Raw genomic sequence first — 22,980 nt, forward strand, 5'->3', positions numbered from 1 at the left:
GTACGCGAGTCGATACTAGGCCGGCTTGGCAGCGGTCATCTGGGTCGGGTGGGTGAGGTCATATCCAACTCAACGAAAGGAGAGCGATAGAACTTCCCAATGGTTCTCAATTAAAACGATCCAACAGTCAGCATAAATAGAGACCAAACTCCACGTCTTGTTCCGTGAATGCTATTGCGTAGTTGCAGGAGTTTGCACACGACCCATCAACAAACAGCGTCAGCCTCAATACCCCATCTCAATATGCATGAAACCCTGCACAACTGGTTACACATGCATTCCCCAGCCACGTCACCTCAAGTCCTAGATCCGCTGGCCAAAACTTAATGAATGGCCCGTTTTGATGGCCAGACCTCGAGGTGACTTGGCTCCTGTGACGAGTATGTTTGATGAGTTGTAAAAATTGCCTTGTTGGGTTGCGTTTCCCTGCTTGCATTTTGTCGCAACATTTTTTGTAATTTGAGAGTCTCTTGTTTCCTCGGGGAGTTGCAGTACTGTTAACGTTTTGTAGCGGTTTTCCGTGCTTATGAGTGAATGCCATGGTTCGCATCTTGCTCGCAGTAGCCTGGTAGAGTTGTAGTAATATTGCTTTTATTTTTCCGCAAACACAATTAATAAGGCTGGTCCTGTCTTTCGTCTTTTATGTGCTTAATAAAGTGCGGTACTGAGTAGTCCCATGTTTGCATCAACGGACTGTCGGACGTGTCCTGCTTGCAACTAAGAGAGACTACCACGAGAGTAGACCACAAGACTCTTGCATTCGCCTACTACTTCCTCTGACTATTCAATTACAAGTGTAATTTCGGGATCTTCGCAACTGGATCAATAGGTATCATTCATCTGGGTTGTATATTCATGTCTTCTCAAAGGGCAACCGCGTAAATAGAGTGCCGTAGGGCGTATTGCGGAAATACGGAGGACTGTAGGATGGTATCGATGAACTATTTATACAAGAGAACAACTGTAATCACCATAGTCTGGCATAATTTGTACCCAATATTGGCGAGAGCCTGATTGACTTTCACGGCCTAATCAACTATCGTCATTGGCTGCATGCATGACAGATCACCCCCCGTATGCCAACCATCTGTAAAACTCACGCCGCCTTTGCTGCATAGTCATCCTTGTCGTTGTTGTGTTGTATCGTGGTATCGTTCGTGCTAGGTCTCGGCCTATTTAGGGCTCTTTCGGAAGTCCACACATCAGTTGCTGACGCAATGGTTCCTGATTCATTGAGCCACGACTGCAACATGACGGGTTCTGTTCACCGTTAGTGACGGTGCTGGTAACAGGGTCCTGGTGGTTTACGTTGGCTGTCGTCTGCCACACGCTGTCGTCCAAGTTGCTCTTCTGTTGGCATATTGGCATCAGCAACACAGTCGCATCAAGTGGAGGTATAGTTAAGAACTGTCGATATCTTCTTACTCAAGTTAATCCACGGTTTATTATATAATTACACATCTTTCATCGCAAGTCTAGGTATTGCTCCGTACTAAACTCCAGACTGAACTCCAAGCAGCTCACTTACTCCCGCCGCTTAGAGTCAATTATTGAGCTTCAAGGAATCACACGCATACTGTCGGTGTTTGCCCTCTCACGTCTTCAAATTTAAGTGAATGGCCCCTGGTATTGTAACCGACGTAGCATGCACTCCTCAGGGTATCAGAAAAATGGCTGCTAGAAGCATAAGAGACGAAATTAGTAGGTCAGTTTATGCTGCTTAGACTATGTGCATTAGGCTATTTATTTTTGTACACTAAAACTTCAGAGGTCAACTTTTCTGCCCACTAGCAGGGTTACCTTCTTTTCATTTATAAGCTGAGCCCACAATGCCACGTCTAAGTGAAGTTGTCAAAGGCCATAACAGAACGTATCCAAACAGCTTGTAGTCGCCTTATTCTTGTCCTGCATTTATGAGTTGTATGGTCGAGGTACAGGATCAGGCGCATTTGGGCTTGGGCCAACGCAGGGTTCTCCACACCATCCGCTGGCAAGGATATCATTCCACGTTTCGGTGAACTATTTAATATTTAATGTAGAATCAGCATTTCTCTTCTCCAGATCTCTACTAAACTAATTACTTGTTTCTTTGTCTCTAACCATGGCGCTGATCAACCCTACTCCCCTCGCGTGCTCCCTGTCAAGAGCCCGAGGCTTCCTCGCTGGTCTCATATTCATCAACTCATTGCCCAAAATCGCCGGCCAAGACTTTAATGCAAACATCAGACTTTTCCAAAACACCAAGCAATGGACGGTTCTCCAACATGTCCACCGTCAACTGGAAGAAACCCGTCTACGGTTGGTGGAGGTAAAGCGTACCATCGGTCTTGCATGTCCTGACAAGACCCTCGAGTCGTTCAACAATCCCACATCCTTCTACGAGGCTGCCATTAGTGGCTTCCACAACACTTTGTTGGGCCTGCCTCCCACTACTTTGGGTGGTGTTGTCGCGCTTTGTGCCATGTCGCATGCCACTTCATGTTATTTATACAGTACCGGCATTCAAGTAGCCTTTGATCCCTTCTCTGACTTTGATCTTTGGAGAAGTACGATCAGTAACGACGAGCATCAGCAAGCATTTGATGATCTGATGATGGCCGCCTGTCAAGAGCCCTATCTCACTACCCTGATGAATCCCTTTCCTGTATTCCAGAACGAAATTAATTTGCCCGGTGAGGATCTCAACTTGCTTTGGAGTCCGGATCCAATCACGAACAGTCTCATTCCTTTTCTCATCACCCACAATGCCGGCGAGACCCAAGCTCCAGATCTGCAGAGCTTACAGGGATCGCCAATCGTCGCCAACCTAACCCACTTTCTGGAACAATGCGGAGAACTCCCGCTAATCCTCTGTGGACGCGATGCGACAGCCGACATGTGCTACTTTATCGGCGCCCCCATTTCAACTGAGTCTGGAGATGAACAGGATCTTAAGCACTTGTACATACAACTCTTGCGAGAACGTGGTCCTCTCCACAGTCCAGTTACCCAAGGGATCGTCTCCATCGTGGAAAGATTCGTTGATCTCGGCTATCTGCAGAGCGTGGACGAAGTCCCAGACTACATGCTTCTAATTGGAAAGGTATGTACTAATTATATCCCTCCAGAACAAGTTACTCACATGAGTAGGAGATACTTCCCAGCAATAAAACATTTCTCGAGTTATGTAAATCGGCCTGGGCGACTTTGGCCGAAGCAAAGAGGCGTTTGTGAGTTTACCCTACACCATGTGCTTTACCTTGTTAACTGATTTCAGACACAGCATCCCATGTGGTAAATGCGGCAAGGGTTTTACAAGACTGGGAAACATGAAGCGACATATGGAGAGAAAAGCCCGTTGTGCGCCAATTGTCCGCAACACTCTCGGGAAATTGTGAGATGTCAAGGGATGAACTGGATGAAACGATGGACACAATTTCATGATGACGATTCAGGAAAGAACATATATAGATATATCAGAATGGCGACGTTCAATGCAAGGCGTATTTGTTTTCTATACTCTACGAGTGATTTGGTGGTTGTACAACTTTACAGACAATTGCCTCTCACTTCCCTCTACGAGTTGGATGGCGGACTAAACCCTGTGAGACCTGACAAATGCCGACTGTGCCACACAAACACGCGGCAATTTGCAAACAACCCGAAAATGTCCGTTGGTGTTCATCTGTGGCTTAGACATTGCGATGTTTGCCTCTGATCGTCATGGCAGAGGAAGCCATCGACTTCAAAACCGGCGGCCTCCTGACCTCGCTTAGCGAATTAACCTCCAATTAAGCTTTAAGTTGCCCCTTCCGGGAAGGGCCTTCCCGCTGAGCCAACGGGTATGGGGTAAAGTGTTTTTAAATTAAACATCTGAGTCAGCACCCAGGGACGGTGACGGAGTGAACCTGCCTAGGTAGGTACTCTGTAACAAGGAGGTAGCACCTGCCTTAATTACAGACTCAGTATCCGTACTCTGTAAAAAATGGCATTGGCGATCGACAAGACGGGTATCGGCAGGAACGAAACACAAAAGAGGCTTGGCTGACATACGACTGACGATGCGTGTTAGTCTGTGGCTGGCACGACGTGTTACTCGAAATAGTCCGTTTAGCCAGGAACAAGAAACTGGCACCGATCAATCGGCTGAAACGAGGAATGGCCACCAGAAGCGTGCTGGTGATGACAAGTAGAGGCGCAGGCTTTAAAACAGGTTTAGATCTGCGCCGGGCAAGGTGACAGAACGTGTGGGATTGGACGATTTTCACTAAATACAGGGGCGCACAGGTGGAACATGACCTACCCGTGTCATTCATGCAGGGCCTGACTTAGTCCCCAACCTTGCTGTCAATGGAAGGCAGCCACAGCGGTCTTAGCTCGTAAAGAGAAATTACAGACCTATATCAAGGGGAACTGCTCCTAAGTTTTTCTCATCACAACAATCACATCAATTCTTCATCCATCAACCAACACCTTTCACCTCCAACTAAACAAACCTTCAACCTTCACAACCTCATCATGCTCTTCAACAAGGTCGTCATCCTCGCCGCCGCTGGCCTCGTCGCCTCAGAGGCTGCCCCCCAAGTCACCCAACCCGCCGTCCTCCGTCGTGACCTCGGCGACGACCTCAAGAACTGGGCCGAGACCAAGGCCGGCGAAAAGATCACAAACGTCGAAGATTGGGTCAAGACCAACGCCAACGAGGTCGAGCAGTGGGCTTCCGAGCACGGCGGCGACGCCAAGAGCTGGGTCAAGGACAACTACAGCAACGCCGGCAACTACGTTTCCACAAAGGTCGACGCTGCCAGCACCAAGATCGAGGTTGTCATTAGTGGTGCTGTCGTCAGCGTCTCTGCTGCTGCCACGGACGACGACAACGCTGCTGCTAGCCTGAGCGGTCAGTCTGGTGTTGTTGCCATGATGGCTGCTATTGGTGTCACCGCCTTTGGCTTCTTCCTCGCTTAAGTGCTTCTTTTCTTTTTCGCACCAAGATACCACGCAGCATGTACACTTTTACAATCGGAGTTTGGGACCCTAGGGCATAGAAGGTACACATAGATGTGCGGACCTGGCTCGGGGAGGATAATGGCGTTGAATGACCAGCTAGGCATACAATGAAGCAATTACTACAATCTTGACAGGACGTGACTGGATGTGACATGATGTGACTGAATATGACAATGAATGTAAAGTGTTGCTGATATCTAACTTGTATGGTGTTGTACATGGTTCTATAATACAGTCATGTTGAAGCTCACTATCTAATCCAAATCTACGAGAGCTTCATTCGACATCACTCCCCTTTTGATCACTCCTCCTCAATTGCAACCCATAAGGCTCAAGTTGCTCATCCGTCAACCGACTAGGCGACTTGACAAACGGATCCTCTCCCTTCATCGTCTTGGGAAACGCAATCACATCCCTCACCGTCGCTGTACCCGTCAACAACGCCACAAGTCGATCAAAGCCCAGCGCAAACCCGGCATGTGGCGGACATCCAGATTCTAACGCCTCAAACAGATGCGCAAAGTCTGCGATTCGTTTGTCAGTCATTTGTAAAACATCGCTCATGATGAACTTTTGCACCGCCGCGATGTGGATACGCTCGCTGCCACCGCCGACTTCTACGCCGTTGAGAACGAGATCGTAGGCTGCGCTCTTGGCTTGGAGAGGGTCGGTGAAGAGTAGTTCGAGGTCGGTTTTCGAGAGCGGTGCTGTGAAGGGGTGGTGTGATGCTGCGATACCCGCGGCACCTTCTTGGCCTGGCTCGCCTTTCTCGGTGGGCTTGAACATGGGAAAATCTGTCACCCAGACAAACTGCAATGATCCCGGATCGCCGAGGCGGGGTTTCTCCATTTGTCCTTCTTCGACGAAGAATTTCCACAACGCGATTCGAACATCGCCTATCTTTGTCGACCCAGAGCAGTATTGGCCCTTGGGCTTCTCTCGTGCTTGGAAGATGACCAGGTCGCCTTGCTCGACGCCTTCATCTGCTACAAGATCGATAACGTCTTGGAACTCGAAGCCTAGTGACGAGAAGCCTTGGAGAGGCGCTTTTCTGTCGCACACTAGAATCTGAGGCTTGCCATCGGGGTTGTCGGCCAGTGCGCTTGGTAGGTTGTCCATAAACTTTGTGACCAGCTTGCGCGCTTCGTTGGGGTCTTCTGTGGAAAGGGGGAACGTAAAGGATTCTATTAGGGGATCTTCGAGGTGGGTGATCATGCTGACGAATTGTTTATATGGTTCGAGATCTGGCAGTGCGTGGATCTAGACAGTTAGCTGCAGTAGTGCAAGGCTTGGACGAACATACCTTGTTGGGGATGCGCAAATCCGGCTTGTCGCTTCCATAAGACGTTATGCAGTCCTGAAACTTGAGTGTTGTAAAGGTGTGCGCTACAGGCTCATCTGCTGGACGAGCGCCTCGAGGAATCTCTGACAACACAGGAATACGCTCTCCCCGGATCTCCTGGTAGCTATGTGCCGGTCGTAGTGCTTCGAGAGCAGACAAGATAATGTCATTCACATCCTGTCGCACTTTGGATGCGCCCGCAAACGACCACTCCATATCAAGCTGTGTAAACTCGGGCTGACGATCCGCTCGACTGTCCTCATCACGAAAGCATCGCGCCCACTGCATGTACCGCGAGATACCACTAGCCATGAGCGTCTGCTTATACTGCTGAGGACTCTGATTCAGCGCATACGCCTTGCCGCGCTGACGAGTCGGCACCAGGAATTCCCTCGCACCTTCGGGCGTCGACTTGAACAGCGTTGGTGTCTCGATATCCGTGAACCCCTTCTCTTGTAAACCTTTTGTCAGCTCTCCCTTCAGCCATGACCTAAACTTGAGTCTCTCTTGCAGCTCTTGGTGGAATCGGATTTGGTAGTGGCGTTTCTTGGGAGGGAATTGGACTTCGGATGTGACGATGAGGTTCTGGGGGACGGTGTTGAGAGCTCGGATGTCTTTGAGATAGACTGTGGGTTTGGATGTTTTGTCGGCTGGTTCGTCGGCTTGGCCGCTGACGCTGACGACGACGGGACTGTATGCGGGGATCTGTGTGAAGAGGGTGTGTGCATTGGCGTCTTTCTTTGCGTCGGAGCAGATCTGGATGGTTTCGCCCGAGGGTGTGGTAAGGTCTGCGAATGCGAGTTGTTTGTGGATTGTTCGTCGCTTGCTTAAGAAGCCAACGCATTTATCGCTGTGGTCGAGGTTGAGAGGGATATCGGAGTTGCTATCTGCGTATGTCAGAAAACATCAACATATACAGTAAGAAGAACGTACACTTATCCCAGGCGCTGAGGATGTCGCTGCGTGCTGCTGCGACAATTGAGCTTTGGGTAAAGCTTCGGGGGAGGCATTGTCGCGTGCGTAGGAGGTATATTGATCTTGTGCATGTGCCATAACGCAATGAAGCGCGGCAGCGGGCGAGAGGGAGCACCATTGCGGCGAATGCAGCTATGTCTGAGTCAATTGAGGCATTGTGGATGGTGGGCTGATTGTGTCGACAATTTCAAGGTGAGCTTCGGTGAACTCGGTGAGGGGCGGGGTGCTTATCGATAAGCCCATCGACTTACACGACTTCACGATGAATATTGAACAACTTCCATCATGCCGGCAAGGTTCAATCAGCGAGAGGTCGAGTTGGAAGCAGAAGTTGGAGATATGATAGCTCTAGTAACGTCGATTTGTGATGGACGAATGAGCAAGTTATTGTCGATCTCTAACTGGAGCGAGCGAGAGGTCGAGTTGGAAGCAGAAGCTGGAGAGATGACAGCTCTGGCAACGTCGATTTGCGATGGGCGAATGAGCAAGTCATTGTCGATCTCTAATAGAAGCGAGAGGTTGGAGAGATGACAGCTCTGGCAGGTGGGTTGCATAAAAACCGGTACCGATTTAGTGGTTAATATAAATATTAGATCACTCTTAGTGTATGTGTGGCCTAAGATTGGCCTAATGATTTCGTCTGTACTGCTCTCAGTCCCTATTTTTTAGTGATCCGCCTATCTGGTAACGTCGATCTGCGATGTGCGAATGATCGAGTTGTTGATTTGTGATGGACGAATGAGCGAGCAGGTTAGTGTCGATTCCTAGCTGGAGCGAGAGGTTGGAGCGATGACAGCTCTGGCAACGTCGATCTGCGAGGGACGAATGAGCAAGTTATTGTCGATCTCCAATAGAAGCGAGAGGTGGAGAGATTACAGCTCTGGCAACGTCGATTTGCGAGGGACGAATTAGCAGCCTTTATTATCCACTAGGCTATTGAAATCAAATGGTGTATGCGGGTGGACAAAAGACCTCGGCCATCGCTGACCAGGAACCCGTTGACGTTCTCTTCGCTATCCACAGTTCGATCTTCTGGACTTTGCCGGTGCGCTCGAGGTCTTTACTTCTGCCTGTCACAATATCCAGGATCCTGGTGCGGCTCATAAAGTTAAAAGCCTGAATGAAGCTGTCACCTTCGCTAAGGCTTCCCGTGGTAACGAATCGAATGATCGCTGGGTCGGGGCCGGGGAAAGCCACAGCGGTGAACTTCACAGGCTTTTCCTTCTCACGCAGCTGCTCAAACTCGACCTCTCGCTCTGATCTTGGTGCGGCTCGTAAAGTCGAAAGCCTGAATGAAGCTGTCACCTTCACTAAGGCTTCCTGTGGTAACGAATCGAGTGATCGCTGGGTCGAGACCAGCGAAATGGGCAGTGGTGTGACTGACAGGCGTTTCCCTTTCGCGCAGCTGCTCCCCCTCGACATCTCGCCCCCCTTGACCTCTTGCCCCCCCTCGACCTCTTGCTCCCCCCTCGACCTCTCGCTCCTCCTTGGCTAGTACTGCGCAGATGATGAATTTGTAGTAGACTCGGCTCATCGCCTCGTGAGTATTCCGACTCGACCTCTCGCTCCGGATAGAGATCGACAATGACTTGCTCATTTGTCGTTGAGTGATCGCTGGGTCGAGACTAGGGAAACCGGCACTGGTGTATCTGACAGGCTTTTCGCGCAGCTGCTCCAACTCGACCTCGCTCCGACTCGACCTCTGGCTCCTTCTTGGCTAGTATTGCGCAGATGATGAACTTGTAGTACACTCGACTCATCGCCTCACGAGTATCATCCAGGAGGGTGGACAATATTCTTCTGATGGTGACACGAAGGACCAATTGCCGCCAGGGCATATCGGATTTGTCCAAGACCACATCATCGCGCACCCGCGTGCGTAGCTGGCGGTGATTCACTGAGCTTCTGATGGTGACACGAAGGACGAGTCAGGGCATCTCGGATTTGTCCAAGATAACATCATCGCGCACCTGCGTGCGTAGTTAGCGGGGATACATTGATCTTCCAGCTGCTCGTAAGCGTTCTTACAAGTCTTAGCGTCTTCCTCGAACTCATCTGCCATCTTCCTAATAACCGAACACTTTTGAGTAAGCTCCTGAATGGCTTTCCTGTCTTCGGGGTTATACCCCGCGTGCTTCGCAGCATCTGAGCCATCAGTAGGTCGCTGATGAGGGCCGATCCACACTTTTTTCGAACATTTTAGGCAGCCTCGCTTGCAATAAAGGGCTTTTGTGTATGTTTGTATAATGTAATGAACTGTAGATGCCTTAGTAGGTACTTGCACTGAATCACGTGTCACTAAGGCTGCCTGAATCACGCATCTCGGTAGCTGCACTGAATTACGTATCCGGAGCCCCGCCCATTTTGCAGAGCCTGGCGCTGAAGAGCCCGGTGCTGATGATGTCGACGAAGATATGCCTGCCATGCAATTCTTGACGGCAATGTTGGCATCCGCTGTGTATAACCGCCTGCTGACACATCTTCAGAGGACAGCCAAGAGCGAAGTCAGTCCCTTCCCCTTCGACAGAGACATGCTAGGGAACAGACTGGACCCAGAGAACAGAGGTCCCAAGGGGTAGGAGCTCTTTCCGCTGCATTCATCTCCTATTGCAAAAAAGGGCTTTTGTGTACCTATGTTTGTATTATGGAATATAGGTAATGAACTGTAGATGCCTTAGTTAGTAGGTACTTGCACTGAATCGCGTGTCACTAAGGCTGCCTGAATCACATCACTGGAACTGCACTGAATCACATCCATCATCACTAGAGCTGCACTGAATCACTGGAGCTGCCTGCCCCTGAATCACGTATCTCTGGGGCTGCACTGAATCACGTCCACTATTACTCGCTGTACTGAATCACATATAACTGCAGCTGCACTGAATCACGTATCTGGAGCCCCGCTCATTTTTCAGGAGCTCCCTCCCGCTGTTAGGCATCCCGTCTTTCAACATCCATCTTGTCTTCTGCACGACAGACGAAATAGACCAACCCGACAAAATGCTTCCAACTCTTCCAAACGAGGTCTTGAGCACGATCTTCGGCCATCTCATGACCGAGAATGAGAAACATTGCCTCGGTTTTCAACACCTTGGTGATATCACAAAGGTCCGCCTGGTGTGCCGTCTTTGGAACGACCTAGCATCTAAGCATCTTTTCCGGACGCTAGCACTCCATAACGATATAGACACCATGACGAGCTGGTTCTATCACTGGCATCGTCTTATAGGTTCAAAGACAGTTGCAGATGCTGCTCGGCGCATCACGATCGAGTCTGCCGCAGAGGACTGGCAAGGTTCATGCCACAAAGACTCCTGGCCTGCATCGTGGGAGGAAAGCGGTAAATGGCCTGCTTTCGTGTCGGCGATCGAGAGAATCTACGATATGCCCAACCTCGATGCTATCGAGGTCCGCTTCACATCTTGCTGCGCCGGACCAGACGCGGATCGACAGCCTTGGGGTGATGTCGAAGTTGCCGATCCTGAACCGACCGCCACTCGTCTCTATACGCTCAGCGCAGTTGCTGAAACCGTTGAAAAGCGAGCTACGCGTCCAAAAATGTCAGTCATTCGCGAATTAGTGTTGGATAATCTACAAAACATGCCACTACCCAACACCATCGCAAGCAGCGTGCTCCAAAACATCCAACGGCTGCACATCAGGATTCTCTCTGAAAGCTACGGAAAGCTGCATCCTGACGAGGAGAGACCTGACCTCGTTCATCGGGAAGAGCTGAGACGGTTTCCCCGTTACCTGCAAAACAAGCTATTGCCGTTGGTAGCAAATCAGCTTGTCGAATTGACAATCTCTGGTAAGCACTGGGGAAGTATCCCTGGAGAATTCAACGGAAAAGGGCTATCATTTCCCAATCTGAGGACCTTGACGTTGGACGGCTTTGACATCCTTCACAAGGATCAATTTCAGTGGATTCTGGAGCAGAAGACTCTCATGGCTCTACATCTGCACAACTGCACCATCGCCGCCTATTGTCATGTGCAGCATCCTGACTTTTCCCGCTGGAATGTTGACTTACAAGGTTGGTCAAAGGTCAATGCTTTGGGCCTTGGACCTTTCGCTGGCTGGTATGAAAGCAGACTGAGATGGGACACTTTATTCCACAGTATCCGCGAAAGCCTTCCCCGGTTGAGGCGCTTCAGCTTTGACAGGCAGCCCTGGGCAGTGTATTTCAGGCACGACACATGTCCGTTCCCTGGGCAAATGGAGTTGCGGTATCTCGCCTTTTCCGGGCGCTGGTTTGAGCCGCCACGCCTTCATTATTATGAAAGGAGTGAGCTGCAGAAGAGTATGCCGCGCTTGGTAGACGAGTCACTGGTAAAGGCTGAAAAGCCAGATAGCCAAGCGTTGGAGAAGTTACTCCAAACCGTCAAAGACCGAGTTTAAGTCTTAGGGTACAAAAATAAATGGCCTAAAGAGTACAGTCTAAGTGGCATAAGATGATCTAACAATTTCATCTCTTATGCTCTCAGGACAATCTTTCTGATACTCTGAGCCCAAGTCTGCTTCCAGACTCATTCGTCACGCACATCGCCGCCCAAACGAGCGACATGTGCTTTAGTTTATAAATAGAAAGGCAACGCTTATAAATAATAATTTTTTTCGTCCGTGTACATGTGTCTGTCCTACAATCCATCCACATTCCGTGACGTCAAGCAAGGCTAATGAATACGACCCAGCTACCTAACTACCTATGCGAGGACAATCTTTGGTGTTTTTACAACACCTTCGTCACCTTCCCAAGCTCTTATGACGGGGATGGACAAGCGGTACTTTGAGCGCCTCGAGTGAAATGCTAGCCGTGAGTCAATTCGTAAGAGATGGAGCGTTGAGTGTCGGATTAGTTGGCGAGCACGCGGCTGACTGCATTTCGTGATGAGGGCAGCAGGATGCCACCCGAGTTACCAGTGGCAGCTCGACGACGACTCAACAAGAGATGATGACGAGGATACGAACTAGACTCATCTATGTGCTGCGACTAGAGGAGGATTCTTTCTTAATACCTCACCTACGTTACCATCACACACGTCACGCAACGCATCCCGAGCGCTTTTACTTACCCCCATGTTCAAACGATTCCCACCAACGATCGAGAGATGACGGGAACCGATCAAATGGAGCTCAACGAAGCGCTAAATTGGGAGAGTCTTGGAGCACCAGCCAACAATCACCAAGATTTGCTCGAAGATCAGATGGTACCTTATGAAGGGGCCTCTCGTATGGACACAATCGAGTTACCTACAGCGTTGCGATGCATCGAAAGCGAACGCAGCAGGGAAACCACCACGGACGACGCAAGCGCAGAACAGGAGTCATGCCCAAGGTAAAGGGAACCCGAAGCATAAATATCATCTAGTTGACGATTTTATAACTAGCAGCCCAATGTCGAAAATGTCCGACGACCAAGCATCAAGCCCGCTGCCGCTGCAGCCGGTCGTTCTGTCCATGGAAGTCCACGACGACGACTCGTTTGAAAGCTATTACCGATTACGATTAGGGACTCGAGTCAAATATGTCACCACCTCGCCCGGAACCTTTGACAGGGATACGCTCTCATTCCCCGTTCCGTCCCTACCCTGTTTTCCCGACAACGAGGAGTGGACCATAGCCCATCTCTCAAGAGACGAGACAAGTGGCGAGCTGAAAACCTCTGTATCGAGCACAACACGACCTGGCATCCACCAATGGCATCAAACTCGAATTGACTGCCTCGACCTAGAGAAGACCAAATCGCTCACGCCAATGGTTTTCGAAACTGTTTCGCACTCAATCCTTCCAAGCGATACGATGATTGCCAAAATCGCCCGCTTCGAGTGGGAAATGCCTCGTATAGAGCAGGAAACGAGAGCATACCAGTTACTTGAAGGTTCCGGACTCGCCCCGCGCTTTCTTGGTCATATCCACGAGAATGGCCGCGTCATGGGGTTTCTCTTGGAGAAGTTAGAGGGACGATCAGCCTCCTTCCAAGACCTAGACGCCTGCGAAACAGCTCTTGGAAAACTCCACGAGTTGGGGCTTTTACACGGAGATGTTAACCGATACAATTTTCTCGTTACGGAAGAGGGTATAAAGCTACTTGAATTTGAACTTGCTGAGGAAAATGCCAGCCCTGAGTCAATGTGTGAAGAGTTGGAGCATTTGCGAGTCGAATTAGTTGACGAGTCGGGACGCGGCGGAGGTTGCATTTTTCGAGATGACAGCGACTGATACATCTACTGATACGGAAGCAGATGAGTAGAAACGTTGTACTTATCACGAGAGGAGTACATGAGTAATGGAAGTTTAGCAAGACTCTTGTGTCTTTGCCGTGCCCGCATGCAAGGATCACTCAGTTTGAGCCTATCGTTTCAATTCAACCCATGACAAACCTACTGGGTAGCAGAAAAGTTGACCTCCCAAGTCTCAGGCTACAAAAATAAATAGCCTAAAGAGCATAATCTAAATGGCATAAGCTGATCTACTAATTTCGTCTCTTATGCTTCCAGCGGACAATGTTTCTGATACCTGACGATAAGGTTTCCATCTTCAATTACACTTTTCAAGCATTATGACTCCAATGCTTACACTGGACCTGTTTTTTTGCCTTGCCCTGTCCTAATATAAGGTTCAGCTGGGCATAAAATGCGCTGTTTACTTCCATCCGGCTTTTTTCCTCTTCCCTCCACCAACATCAACACATCACAAAACCACATCACAACAGCCACCCTGCAACAATGTCACAAACCACTTCCAAAGCCGGAGAATTTCGTTCTCTCTACCAAAAATACATTGAAAGTTTCAACACACGAGACTTTGAAGTCATGAAATCCTTCTACGCGTCTCCTGTCAACGTGATGGACAAACGACAAGAACCGGACGACATTATTGCCATGTGCAAATATTTGTTAGAGTCGTTCCCTGATTGGAAAGGGGAAGTGCGACATATAGTGATCGAAGGCGACTACATGACGGTACACTTTAAGGACTCAGGAACACATCAGGGTGAATTTCGAGGATATCAAGCGACGGGACGCAAGGTGGAAACAACTGAGGTGTCCCTTTATCATGTTGTTGATGGCAAGTTTGCCGAAGTTTGGCCGTTGGTCGATTTCGACACAGTAGTTGAGCAGATCAAATAAGGAATCTAGAATAGTATTTTTTAATTAAACACAACGACACATGCTACTGGTCCTCAGGGTATCAGAAAAATTACCGCTGGGAGCATAAGACACAAAATTATTAGAACATCTTATGGCACTTAGACTAAGTTTCTTAGACTACTTATTTTCATACCCTAAGACTTAGGAGGCCAACTTTTCTGCTACCCACTAGCTGGTCCGCAGAGGATACGATGTGTTTGTCTGAGCTTGTTTCCTACAGTGATTCTTTACCGAGAGATTGCGCAGACTGTCCTAGCATCGCGCGAAACTTGACCAACATGTACTTTGATTTTGTAATTAGAAAGGCAACGCTTATAAATAACGATAGTGTTTATCGCTCGTGCAAATGTATCTGTCCTGCAATACATCCCCGTTCGGTCACGTATCTATCACTTCTCTGATATGTTCCATCCCAACTAAGGATGAACCAGTGAAATCAAACGTGGAAAATTGTCCAACCAAGGCGGTCCCAGCTTCCAATTATTCAAATCACACGCAATAGCCTCAAACTCTGGACTAACACAGACCTGACCCCCTTCCATGGTCATGAGAGAACATCCAGGCGGCCATTTCAACTGTAGAGACTCAAGATACATCTTGACGGAATGCCGAGATTTGATACGTGGATTCGTACAGAGAAAGTCGCGGAGGTCGGGCCAAGGGATGTAATCGATGCTCACGGGATGAGGATATGTATTCTGAACCTCGGTTGGGAGAAGCCACGGCGGCACGTCCTTCAATGTCATAGGATCAGGATGTAAGCGCCACTATAAATCGTTAGTTTAGATCTGACAGACGAGACGGAACACAAACCCTCATAAGTCGATAGGCAAAGAAATAAACGCCAAACAAAGTCTCCACACTCGCCATCTCGAACCCCTTGAGAAAAGAAGTGAGAAAGCATGTGACAGCGTTGTCGCCGTACGAGTGAAGCGTCATATTAGGTAACGCAGGGTTCTTGGGCAGGGATCGCGCATGCAGAGGATCCTGGGGAAACGCGGCATGGGTTTCGTACAGGATGGCGAAGCTGCGGTACTCTAGGCAGTCGGCCTGCGAGTGATGCTGCACTCCGCATCGACAGTCCACGTGCGACGGCGCAGGGAATAAGCTTGACATGACCTCGGGAGGTGGCATTGGCATGTCGTGTTCGGGACGAGGCGAGGCTCTACCTGGGCCGTTGGATGCAGATCGCGCGGGGAAGTCCGGGGTTTCGTTGACGTTGGTGCTGGTGTCCATTTCATAAGATTCACCAGGGGGATGACTGGCGAAGTTGGTAGTCTGTCTTTGAGGCGGTCTTTGTTGTTGTTGTTGTTGCTGCTGCTGTTGTTGTGAGGCCATCAAGTCGGCGCCAATCTGGGGCAATGTTCGTAGCTGCGCAGATACAGTATCGAGATTCCTTCTGATCTGCGCAATATCCGCCTCCATCCTCTCCATCCGTAACTTGTGCTCCTGGCGGTTCTCTCTGTGTTTGACGCGGTCGGCTAGTCGCTTCTGGCTCATCTGAGCTTCTGTGCGAACCCGCCTCTTGGACGAGCCGCTAGGTGGAGACGCCGACATAGTATAGCTTATCGAAAAATAGTAGACTCAAAAAGGTAGGTGAAAGTACTGTGAATCCACTGTTCTGACTGAAAGCTTGGTTGAGTGAGTGAGTAAATGAAGCGAGCGTGGAAAAAAGGGGCGCGTCGACGTCGACCAGTTAAATAAAAACTCGACTCTTGTCAACCCGGTCAGGAACGACTCCTCTTAACTTGGCAAATCCAAAAAGAGAAGAGTATCTAAATTGACACTAAGCAAGATTAGGTTTTATGTGTATGGGTTGGTTGTGACCGTCTGTCAGTCAGTTTTGGTAGGTGAAAAAAAAGGGAATGAAAAAGGCGTTGGAATTTCTCTTTGGACGTGTGAGTTTCTACCGTCAATCGAAACGCGGGGTAAAACACTCGGTCTATACCTCTTTTGCTCTAGTTTTGCAAGGATCAAGGTGGTTTCTGTTGGGGAGGAATAGACATTTGTTGGTTGTCGAGGGCCAGGGTTGAGAGTTTGATTGGTCAGCGGGATCAGGAATTTGAAGACACAAGATAGATCAGATGAGATAGTCTTGCTTGATCATGATATATCCGGTTTGAGAATATGTATGTTGTGTATTAGCCATGTTGTCAGTGTCAGAACTAACCCAACAAAGTAGCCGACAGGATGATCCGCACCCTGATCTGCAATCGATAAGACTTAGCCGAGTTGACAGGAGATGACAGTACCGAGTTGGATAGAAATAATTGTGACAAAACACCAACGAGACTCAGCTTGGCTATATTTGTAACTGCAAAACAGACAAGGATTTTAAAATAGCTTTACATATGCCGTTAGTTCGTCTGATAGTTCAGATGAAACTGATAAAACAGACGTCATGTTCGTCTCAGCATGAAAACTGTTTCAAGTTCTGCAACAACTATCACATTGTACATTCTATCCAAGTTCATTCGTCAGTTCACAGTGACTCGTGTACAAGACGAAACTCTGGCTGAAATCGATAATGTGATATGGCTATGACTCATGAGAAGGAATGCATGAATATTTAGCTTATTCTTCTAATGAGATCACGGTTGTCGCCTTCGGCAGACTCATAGTCCTAGCCCCTTCACCACTGAAACTCACTTCCAGTAGCCTTTTCAGAAAACTCCCACAGTCTCTCAGCCTCACTGCTCGAAACAGCGAGTGGATTCGCTTGATCACTGATCTGACAGTCCACGAGGTACGATCCAGGATTCCCCTCTCCTTCACCTACATCCACAGCCAATTTTGGATCCAACGCCGCAACAAGACCTGTAGAGGCTCCCGCTCCCAATGATTTCATAGTGTACAAACCTTTTTCGCCCATTTTCTTTGCAGCGTCAATAGTCTCTTGTGGGAAATTCCTCCCGAGTTCGGTGCCCCAGATAACACCCGGGTGAGCGGAAAGTGACAGGATTCCGTACTTGTTGAAGAGCCGCTTGGTCGCACCGATGCCAAAAAGTACATTGGCGACTTTGCTGCGGTTGTAGCCATCTAGGGGAAGATAAGTTGAATCTTCAACGTCGGTGTAGCCCCAGAGCTTCAAATATTGATACACGGGTTGTTCTTCTTCGGGAAGGTCTTTGTTCTTTTTGTCGAAATTCATGTCACTCCAGCGCATCGCAGATCTCATTGGTGAAGCGGAGGTGATGTTGATAATTCTGACTGATCCTTTTGGTTTATCCTCTGCCGCTTTGATGAGCTTGGGCATGATGAGGCATGTAAGAAGCCAATGTCCGATATGGTTTGTGGCGAGGTGCATTTCAAGACCATCGTCAGTGATGGTGCGCTCATTAATGCCCATCACACCAGCGCTGTTGATGACTAAATCAATAGTTGGGACATCAGACCATGATAAGACTTGTTCAGCTGCCTTTCGAACAGACGTCTGTCTAGAGAGGTCTACTTCTAGAAAGCGGTATTTGACGTTTGGAAATTCAGCTTTGAGGGTGTCGATGCTATCATTTGCTTTAGACTGGGTGCGGTTGGCGATGATGATGAGAGCCGGGTCCTGCGTAGACTTGACGCTGTTAGATATGGAGTGATCATGTGATAGACCGACTTACAAATGCTTGGGCGGTTGAGAAGCCAATCCCACCACGGTTAACACCCGTGACAAGGATAGTTTTACCACGGATGCCATTAGGAAAAGCTTTGGCAACTTCGATAGCCTCGGTGTTGGTTCCAAACTCTGAGTGTGTAGTAGAAGGCATGACGAGGGTGTCTTTGGGATTCAGATAAAGAGGCAGTGTCGTTCTTATAAAGGTATGTATCGAGTGCCCGGCTTTCCAGTCTTTTGGGACCGGTAGACCTCTTTATTTATGCTCGGAATAAACTATCAAGTTAATAGTGCCATAGCTATACGTAGTGTTCGACTTAACGTTGACCAATAAGAGACTTGCTACCCGATTCGGAAACTCGCCTCAACCTTGACAAATGTCCAATGAGAGACTTACTACTCAATTCGGCAATAGGTCGTACACGATAACAAGATATGATTAGCTACAATTCATCAAAAAAAACATCATATTGAAGGCTGTATCGGAATTAACACTGTACCTTAAATCAGGGCTATACTTCAGCCGTAACTCCGCCGTTTAACTCCATGTCTAAACTCCGCACCTTATTCCACAGCTTTTCTCCCGATGCATCATGGATAACGTTCATCCAGGGAAACTCTAGCAAGTAATTCCGTGCATCGTTCCACGTTACAACACCAAGATTTTGGGCTTTCTCATGTAGTCTCATCACCATCCATAGCATATCGTCTTCCCCAGAGACGGAAATCCCTCCCAAAAGTAACAGCCAAAAGAAAAACCCTCCCTCAAGATCATCTACCACTTGCAAAGCTTCTCTGATGCAGGCTGCTATCATTCCCGGCTTAGCAAGCCAGTTTTGATGGTTGTTCCAGAAAAGTGACATCATGAATACCAGCAATCCGATGTGGTGTGCTGATTCGACGTCTCGTATGAGCCTGGATTCATTCAGTGTCCTGAATGTCAAGAGTCGGTAGCAGATAGATGTCAAAACCTCTTGAAATTCGACTAGATCCAGAGGCTTTTTGTCGATGTGCTGGTTAAATAGGTTGCAGATTCCTATGACATCGTGGAAGGCTTGTTTGAGTACGGGCTGGTTTGATAGAAATTTGTGTCCTTCTGCGCTCTGCAACGTGAAGCCTCGCGATAATAAAGAATTTTGTATTTCATCCATCCTGTCGCGGTAGAATAACGGGTGGCCACCTTGTTGCAAAGTAAACAGAATATCAGTCCTTCAAGAGTCAGTATCTACACAACTTATCAGACAGAAAAAAATGAAAGCAAACTCACCGGCAAATCTTGGTCGCTACAGCACCATCTTGTATCTTATCCAATCCCCCACGGAGGTCAACAATTCTCTTCATACCTTTCACATGAGCCCCAGCTTCGACGTAGTGCCCCGCTACCTGCTCATGATTGATAAGCGCCGTGACAATAGAAAGCGTATGATCGGATAAAGCCTCGCTGCTTGCAAGTTGTTTTGCCAGTTGGTCCAGAGTTTGAGACAAGCACGAAAGAGAATTTGAACAGCCATAGCCTGCGCCGAGATAGGTCTCGTTGGATGATTGTATCAAAGCCAAAGAACAGTTGTATGCTATCACTGTTGGTACAATGAGATAAATATGAGGGTTTCAGTACCTGGTTTGCTGATAAACATGATTCCAAGCCATCGCAGCTTATACTGTTCAATATCAAATCCCAGTTGCGTCGGATAAATCAGATCGATAGTTTTGGTAAAGACTAAAGCGTCAGTGACAGTATAACAGGTGAGAGGAATAACCCACAATCATTAATTGCTTTACTGGCAACTTTGGTCACCGGCACAGGAAATGGAAACGTAAAGAATTGAGTCCCAATAGGCCGCGCGATTCTCTCCATGGCGTGATATCGAACAACTTGAGTGGTTCTCGACGGCCGGTGAAATGTTTTGCCTGCATTTTTACCTTTCATTACATGTTGGCGCATACGCTTTTTTGAAGCTCTATCGGCGTGTAAGCCATCGACGAAAAAAAATGACTGCTCCATGTTGATGTTGGAGTCAACTTTGAATGATGTCAGCGTCAGCAAATCCCATCACCTTATCACAAATTCGCTTATTAATCTCACTCATAATTCGTATGTAAATGGTATTATATTCTTCATAACTCATCTTCTGCTTTTGCATACTCTACATAATATGTTCAAGAAATCGAAATACAACTGCTCATCTCTCATAGTACATGTAATTATATAACATTTTAAACCTCAACAGCACCGCAAGGACCACCGTGGGCGTGGGTGTGAGCGCTGGTGCGCTTGAAGATCTGGGCGTGGTCGGCGTCCCTTCGTCGGGTGAGGTGGTTCACCTGGGGAATGCCCTTGAAGCTCTTGGCGTACTTGGCAACAGAGTTGGCAATGGCCTGGGTGTTGACGAGGAAAGCCTCCTTGTTGAGGTTGTCGATGGTGTCACCGGCCTTGTGGTAGTTGATGTCGTAAGCAACACCAGCCTCACCACCAAACTTCTTGGCCTCCTCCTCGGTCTTGAGCTGCTCGGCACCGGTGAAGAGACCACCAGAGGGAATACCGTTCTCGATGAAAGCGGCGTAATCAGAACGACCGCTGAACTCGGAGGGGACGGAAGCAAGACGCTTGGTCTTGAAGAACTTCTCAAAGTCCTTCTCGATGGCGTCGGAACCAGCGGGGCCAGTCAGGTTGAAAGCATCACCATCACCGTCGTAGATACCGTAGACGTAGTTGGGGCTGGCAATCATGTCAAAGTTGAGGTAGGCACGGATCTTGGCGATCTCAGTGTCGGAGCTGTTGATGCTCTTCATGTAGGCGTAAGATCCGAGAAGACCGAATTCCTCGGCACTCCAGAAACCGAAACGGACGGCGTTCTTGACGCGGTACTTGGTGAGAGCCTTGGCGACGTTGAGGATACCGATGATACCAGAGCCGTCGTCGTTGATACCGGGACCAGCAGCGACAGAGTCGGAGTGGCCTCCAACGACGAGAACGTTGTCGTGGTCACCCTCCTTGGTCTCAGCAATGACGTTGAAGGTAACACGGTTCTCGACAGTAGCGTCGACCTTGAGGTCAACCTTGACCTCGCCAGCCTTGGTCTTGGCAAGGATAGCCTCACCCGACTCGAGGCTGATGCCGACAATGGGGGCAAAGTTGCCAAATGGTTCACCAAGAGTACCGCTAAGCTCGCCAGCGACGTTGTTGTAAACGATGACGGCGGAAGCTCCGGCAGTCTTGCCATTGGTGGACTTGGCGGAGAAAGCACACTCTCCTCGCTTAACAAGGACAACCTTGCCCTTGGACTCGGCGGGGAAATCGCTGGCGGCACATCCGAGGTTGGCGGCAACAACGAGAGGACCAGAAGCCTCACCAGCGGGGGTGTAGGTCATGATGGCGGCAGCAATGTCCTCGCCGTCAGCCTTGAGGGAGGCGGTACCGGCAGAGTACAGCTCAGTGAAGGGCTGCTTCTTGACATTGTAGTAGTTGAGGGACTTGAGGGTGTTGTAGAGGTAGTCGACGGTGGCGTTGTGGCCCTTGCCTCCAAAGACACGGGTGTCGTCGTTGGCCTCTGCAATGTCCTGGAGCTTCTGCGCACCGGCCATGAGACCCTTGAGGGTGATGTCCTTTTGGAGCTTGAGCTCGTTGACGAGCGGCTTCTTGGGGGTAGAAGCGCTGGCGAGGCCAGCCAAGGCAAGGATGGTAGAGTACTTCATGGTGAGGACGGAGAACGAGTGAGTAGAGAGAGGGTGAAGAAGAGGTGAGGTGAGAGGGAGGTTTGTTGTAGTGGAATGGATTGATATTTATAGGTGCAGATCACCGTCTCCTCCATCTGTATCTCTGTTGTTCATACCAAGTCTAGGCGGACAGGCATGGCTTCTGTTTGGTGATAGGATAAATGACTGCACGGCACTTCTGCATAGCACAAGAACGAATGCACCAATCAACCACAAACTCCGATTACGGCGCTCACCCCAAAGAGGAAGTTCCAGGGATGTATTTGACGATCGAATCTTGGCGTCTGGTCTTGTCCCCCGCAGGAACTGCCTCTTCCAGGAACTAGCGCCGACTCAAATCACACGTCGCCAGGGAACTTTTGACTCGCTCTGAACTATGTTGATAACGGGCAGGTCCATAGCCTTGGCGGGTCTTTTCAGATAGCACGCGATTGACTAGGCATTAAGGGTAATAATAAGCATCTTTCAAGCTTATTCGACGACAACCCTGTTCTTTTTGCCACCACAGCCACCGCTAATACTCATGATTAATCAACTCATTCGTTTATCTAGATACTGACTAGGCGGCCCGTATATTCTCACCGGTTCTTTTGTAAATGTCTGGGGTAAACAACCAAAGCTAGTCTTGTATCCCCCAGACCAAAGATAAGAACCTTGTCGTGAATTGAGTTGTGCCACCTTTTTGCCAAAACGTTATATCCGTTAGTTACCACTTTTGTACTTGTCCGTCCGTGGCTTGCCTTTTTTGGTCTGGCTTTGCGTTTCTTCGACCGACCATCTTGTCCTACTTCGAAAGAAACACAGCGATCGAGCGTTACATTGCCTTCTGCCATCTGCATCTACTTCAGTTTGTAGCAATGATCTGCTCTCAGTTTGCTGCGGCAATATGTACTGTAACCCAGCCTTGTGAGGCGAATCGAACGGTGGGAACGAGTTGGGTCGATCTGAATCAGACTCTCCGTTGGATGTGGCAGACACATGAATTGGACGGAAGCCGTTCCGTTTATCGTTTATGCACGGGATCGACCTGCCAGACAAACATTAGCTTCCCCGCGTTACATCAAGGAATGTTGATGAATTGGGTTATCTTGGCAACGCCAACGTCTCACCGTGTCTTGGTTTAATTAAACTCTAACTTTGTAGTACGCATGGCTGCTTATCACTCTGTATCACACACCAATTTAGTTTTTGTTCACCCAAGATGA

At 48.9% G+C, this 22,980-nt stretch overlaps 10 protein-coding genes across 10 annotated transcripts, besides 1 other annotated feature; 5 read left to right on the plus strand and 5 right to left on the minus strand.

Moving 5' to 3' along the window:
- Nucleotides 1-853: 853 nt before the first annotated feature.
- On the minus strand, nt 854-1,360 carry FPSE_03952 (uncharacterized protein; the record flags this gene model as incomplete). The annotated part of the gene is made up of 3 exons (XM_009257070.1): nt 854-920; nt 1,101-1,260; nt 1,309-1,360. The coding sequence occupies 3 exons, from the start codon at nt 1,358-1,360 to the stop codon at nt 854-856; spliced, it is 279 nt and encodes a 92-aa protein (XP_009255345.1).
- A 741-nt stretch (nt 1,361-2,101) lies between these two features.
- FPSE_03951 (uncharacterized protein) lies at nt 2,102-3,125 on the plus strand (the record flags this gene model as incomplete). Its single annotated transcript, XM_009257069.1, has 2 exons — nt 2,102-3,052; nt 3,108-3,125. The coding sequence occupies 2 exons, from the start codon at nt 2,102-2,104 to the stop codon at nt 3,123-3,125; spliced, it is 969 nt and encodes a 322-aa protein (XP_009255344.1).
- Nucleotides 3,126-4,497: 1,372 nt separating this feature from the next.
- On the plus strand, nt 4,498-4,944 carry FPSE_03950 (uncharacterized protein; the record flags this gene model as incomplete). The annotated part of the gene is made up of 1 exon (XM_009257068.1): nt 4,498-4,944. The coding sequence occupies one exon, from the start codon at nt 4,498-4,500 to the stop codon at nt 4,942-4,944; it is 447 nt and encodes a 148-aa protein (XP_009255343.1).
- Nucleotides 4,945-5,262: 318 nt separating this feature from the next.
- On the minus strand, nt 5,263-7,421 carry FPSE_03949 (uncharacterized protein; the record flags this gene model as incomplete). The annotated part of the gene is made up of 3 exons (XM_009257067.1): nt 5,263-6,246; nt 6,290-7,215; nt 7,262-7,421. 3 exons carry the CDS (start codon nt 7,419-7,421, stop codon nt 5,263-5,265), a joined length of 2,070 nt encoding a protein of 689 aa, XP_009255342.1.
- An 824-nt stretch (nt 7,422-8,245) lies between these two features.
- FPSE_03948 (uncharacterized protein) lies at nt 8,246-8,725 on the minus strand (the record flags this gene model as incomplete). Its single annotated transcript, XM_009257066.1, has 1 exon — nt 8,246-8,725. The coding sequence occupies one exon, from the start codon at nt 8,723-8,725 to the stop codon at nt 8,246-8,248; it is 480 nt and encodes a 159-aa protein (XP_009255341.1).
- A 1,578-nt stretch (nt 8,726-10,303) lies between these two features.
- FPSE_03947 (uncharacterized protein) lies at nt 10,304-11,704 on the plus strand (the record flags this gene model as incomplete). Its single annotated transcript, XM_009257065.1, has 1 exon — nt 10,304-11,704. The coding sequence occupies one exon, from the start codon at nt 10,304-10,306 to the stop codon at nt 11,702-11,704; it is 1,401 nt and encodes a 466-aa protein (XP_009255340.1).
- A 1,005-nt stretch (nt 11,705-12,709) lies between these two features.
- Nucleotides 12,710-13,525, plus strand: FPSE_03946 (uncharacterized protein; the record flags this gene model as incomplete). The annotated part of the gene is made up of 1 exon (XM_009257064.1): nt 12,710-13,525. The coding sequence occupies one exon, from the start codon at nt 12,710-12,712 to the stop codon at nt 13,523-13,525; it is 816 nt and encodes a 271-aa protein (XP_009255339.1).
- Nucleotides 13,526-14,031: 506 nt separating this feature from the next.
- Nucleotides 14,032-14,436, plus strand: FPSE_03945 (uncharacterized protein; the record flags this gene model as incomplete). The annotated part of the gene is made up of 1 exon (XM_009257063.1): nt 14,032-14,436. One exon carries the CDS (start codon nt 14,032-14,034, stop codon nt 14,434-14,436), a length of 405 nt encoding a protein of 134 aa, XP_009255338.1.
- A 235-nt stretch (nt 14,437-14,671) lies between these two features.
- On the minus strand, nt 14,672-19,695 carry FPSE_03944 (uncharacterized protein; the record flags this gene model as incomplete). The annotated part of the gene is made up of 11 exons (XM_009257062.1): nt 14,672-14,740; nt 14,985-15,224; nt 15,271-16,021; nt 16,628-16,664; nt 17,107-17,232; nt 17,317-18,022; nt 18,069-18,226; nt 18,459-18,504; nt 18,625-19,270; nt 19,329-19,632; nt 19,677-19,695. 11 exons carry the CDS (start codon nt 19,693-19,695, stop codon nt 14,672-14,674), a joined length of 3,102 nt encoding a protein of 1,033 aa, XP_009255337.1.
- Nucleotides 15,754-15,787: a microsatellite.
- A 580-nt stretch (nt 19,696-20,275) lies between the features above and the next one.
- Nucleotides 20,276-21,754, minus strand: FPSE_03943 (uncharacterized protein; the record flags this gene model as incomplete). The annotated part of the gene is made up of 1 exon (XM_009257061.1): nt 20,276-21,754. One exon carries the CDS (start codon nt 21,752-21,754, stop codon nt 20,276-20,278), a length of 1,479 nt encoding a protein of 492 aa, XP_009255336.1.
- Nucleotides 21,755-22,980: the final 1,226 nt, after the last annotated feature.

Source organism: Fusarium pseudograminearum, chromosome 3 (genome assembly GCF_000303195.2).
Source record: "Fusarium pseudograminearum CS3096 chromosome 3, whole genome shotgun sequence".
Classification (NCBI taxonomy): Eukaryota; Fungi; Ascomycota; class Sordariomycetes; order Hypocreales; family Nectriaceae; genus Fusarium; species Fusarium pseudograminearum.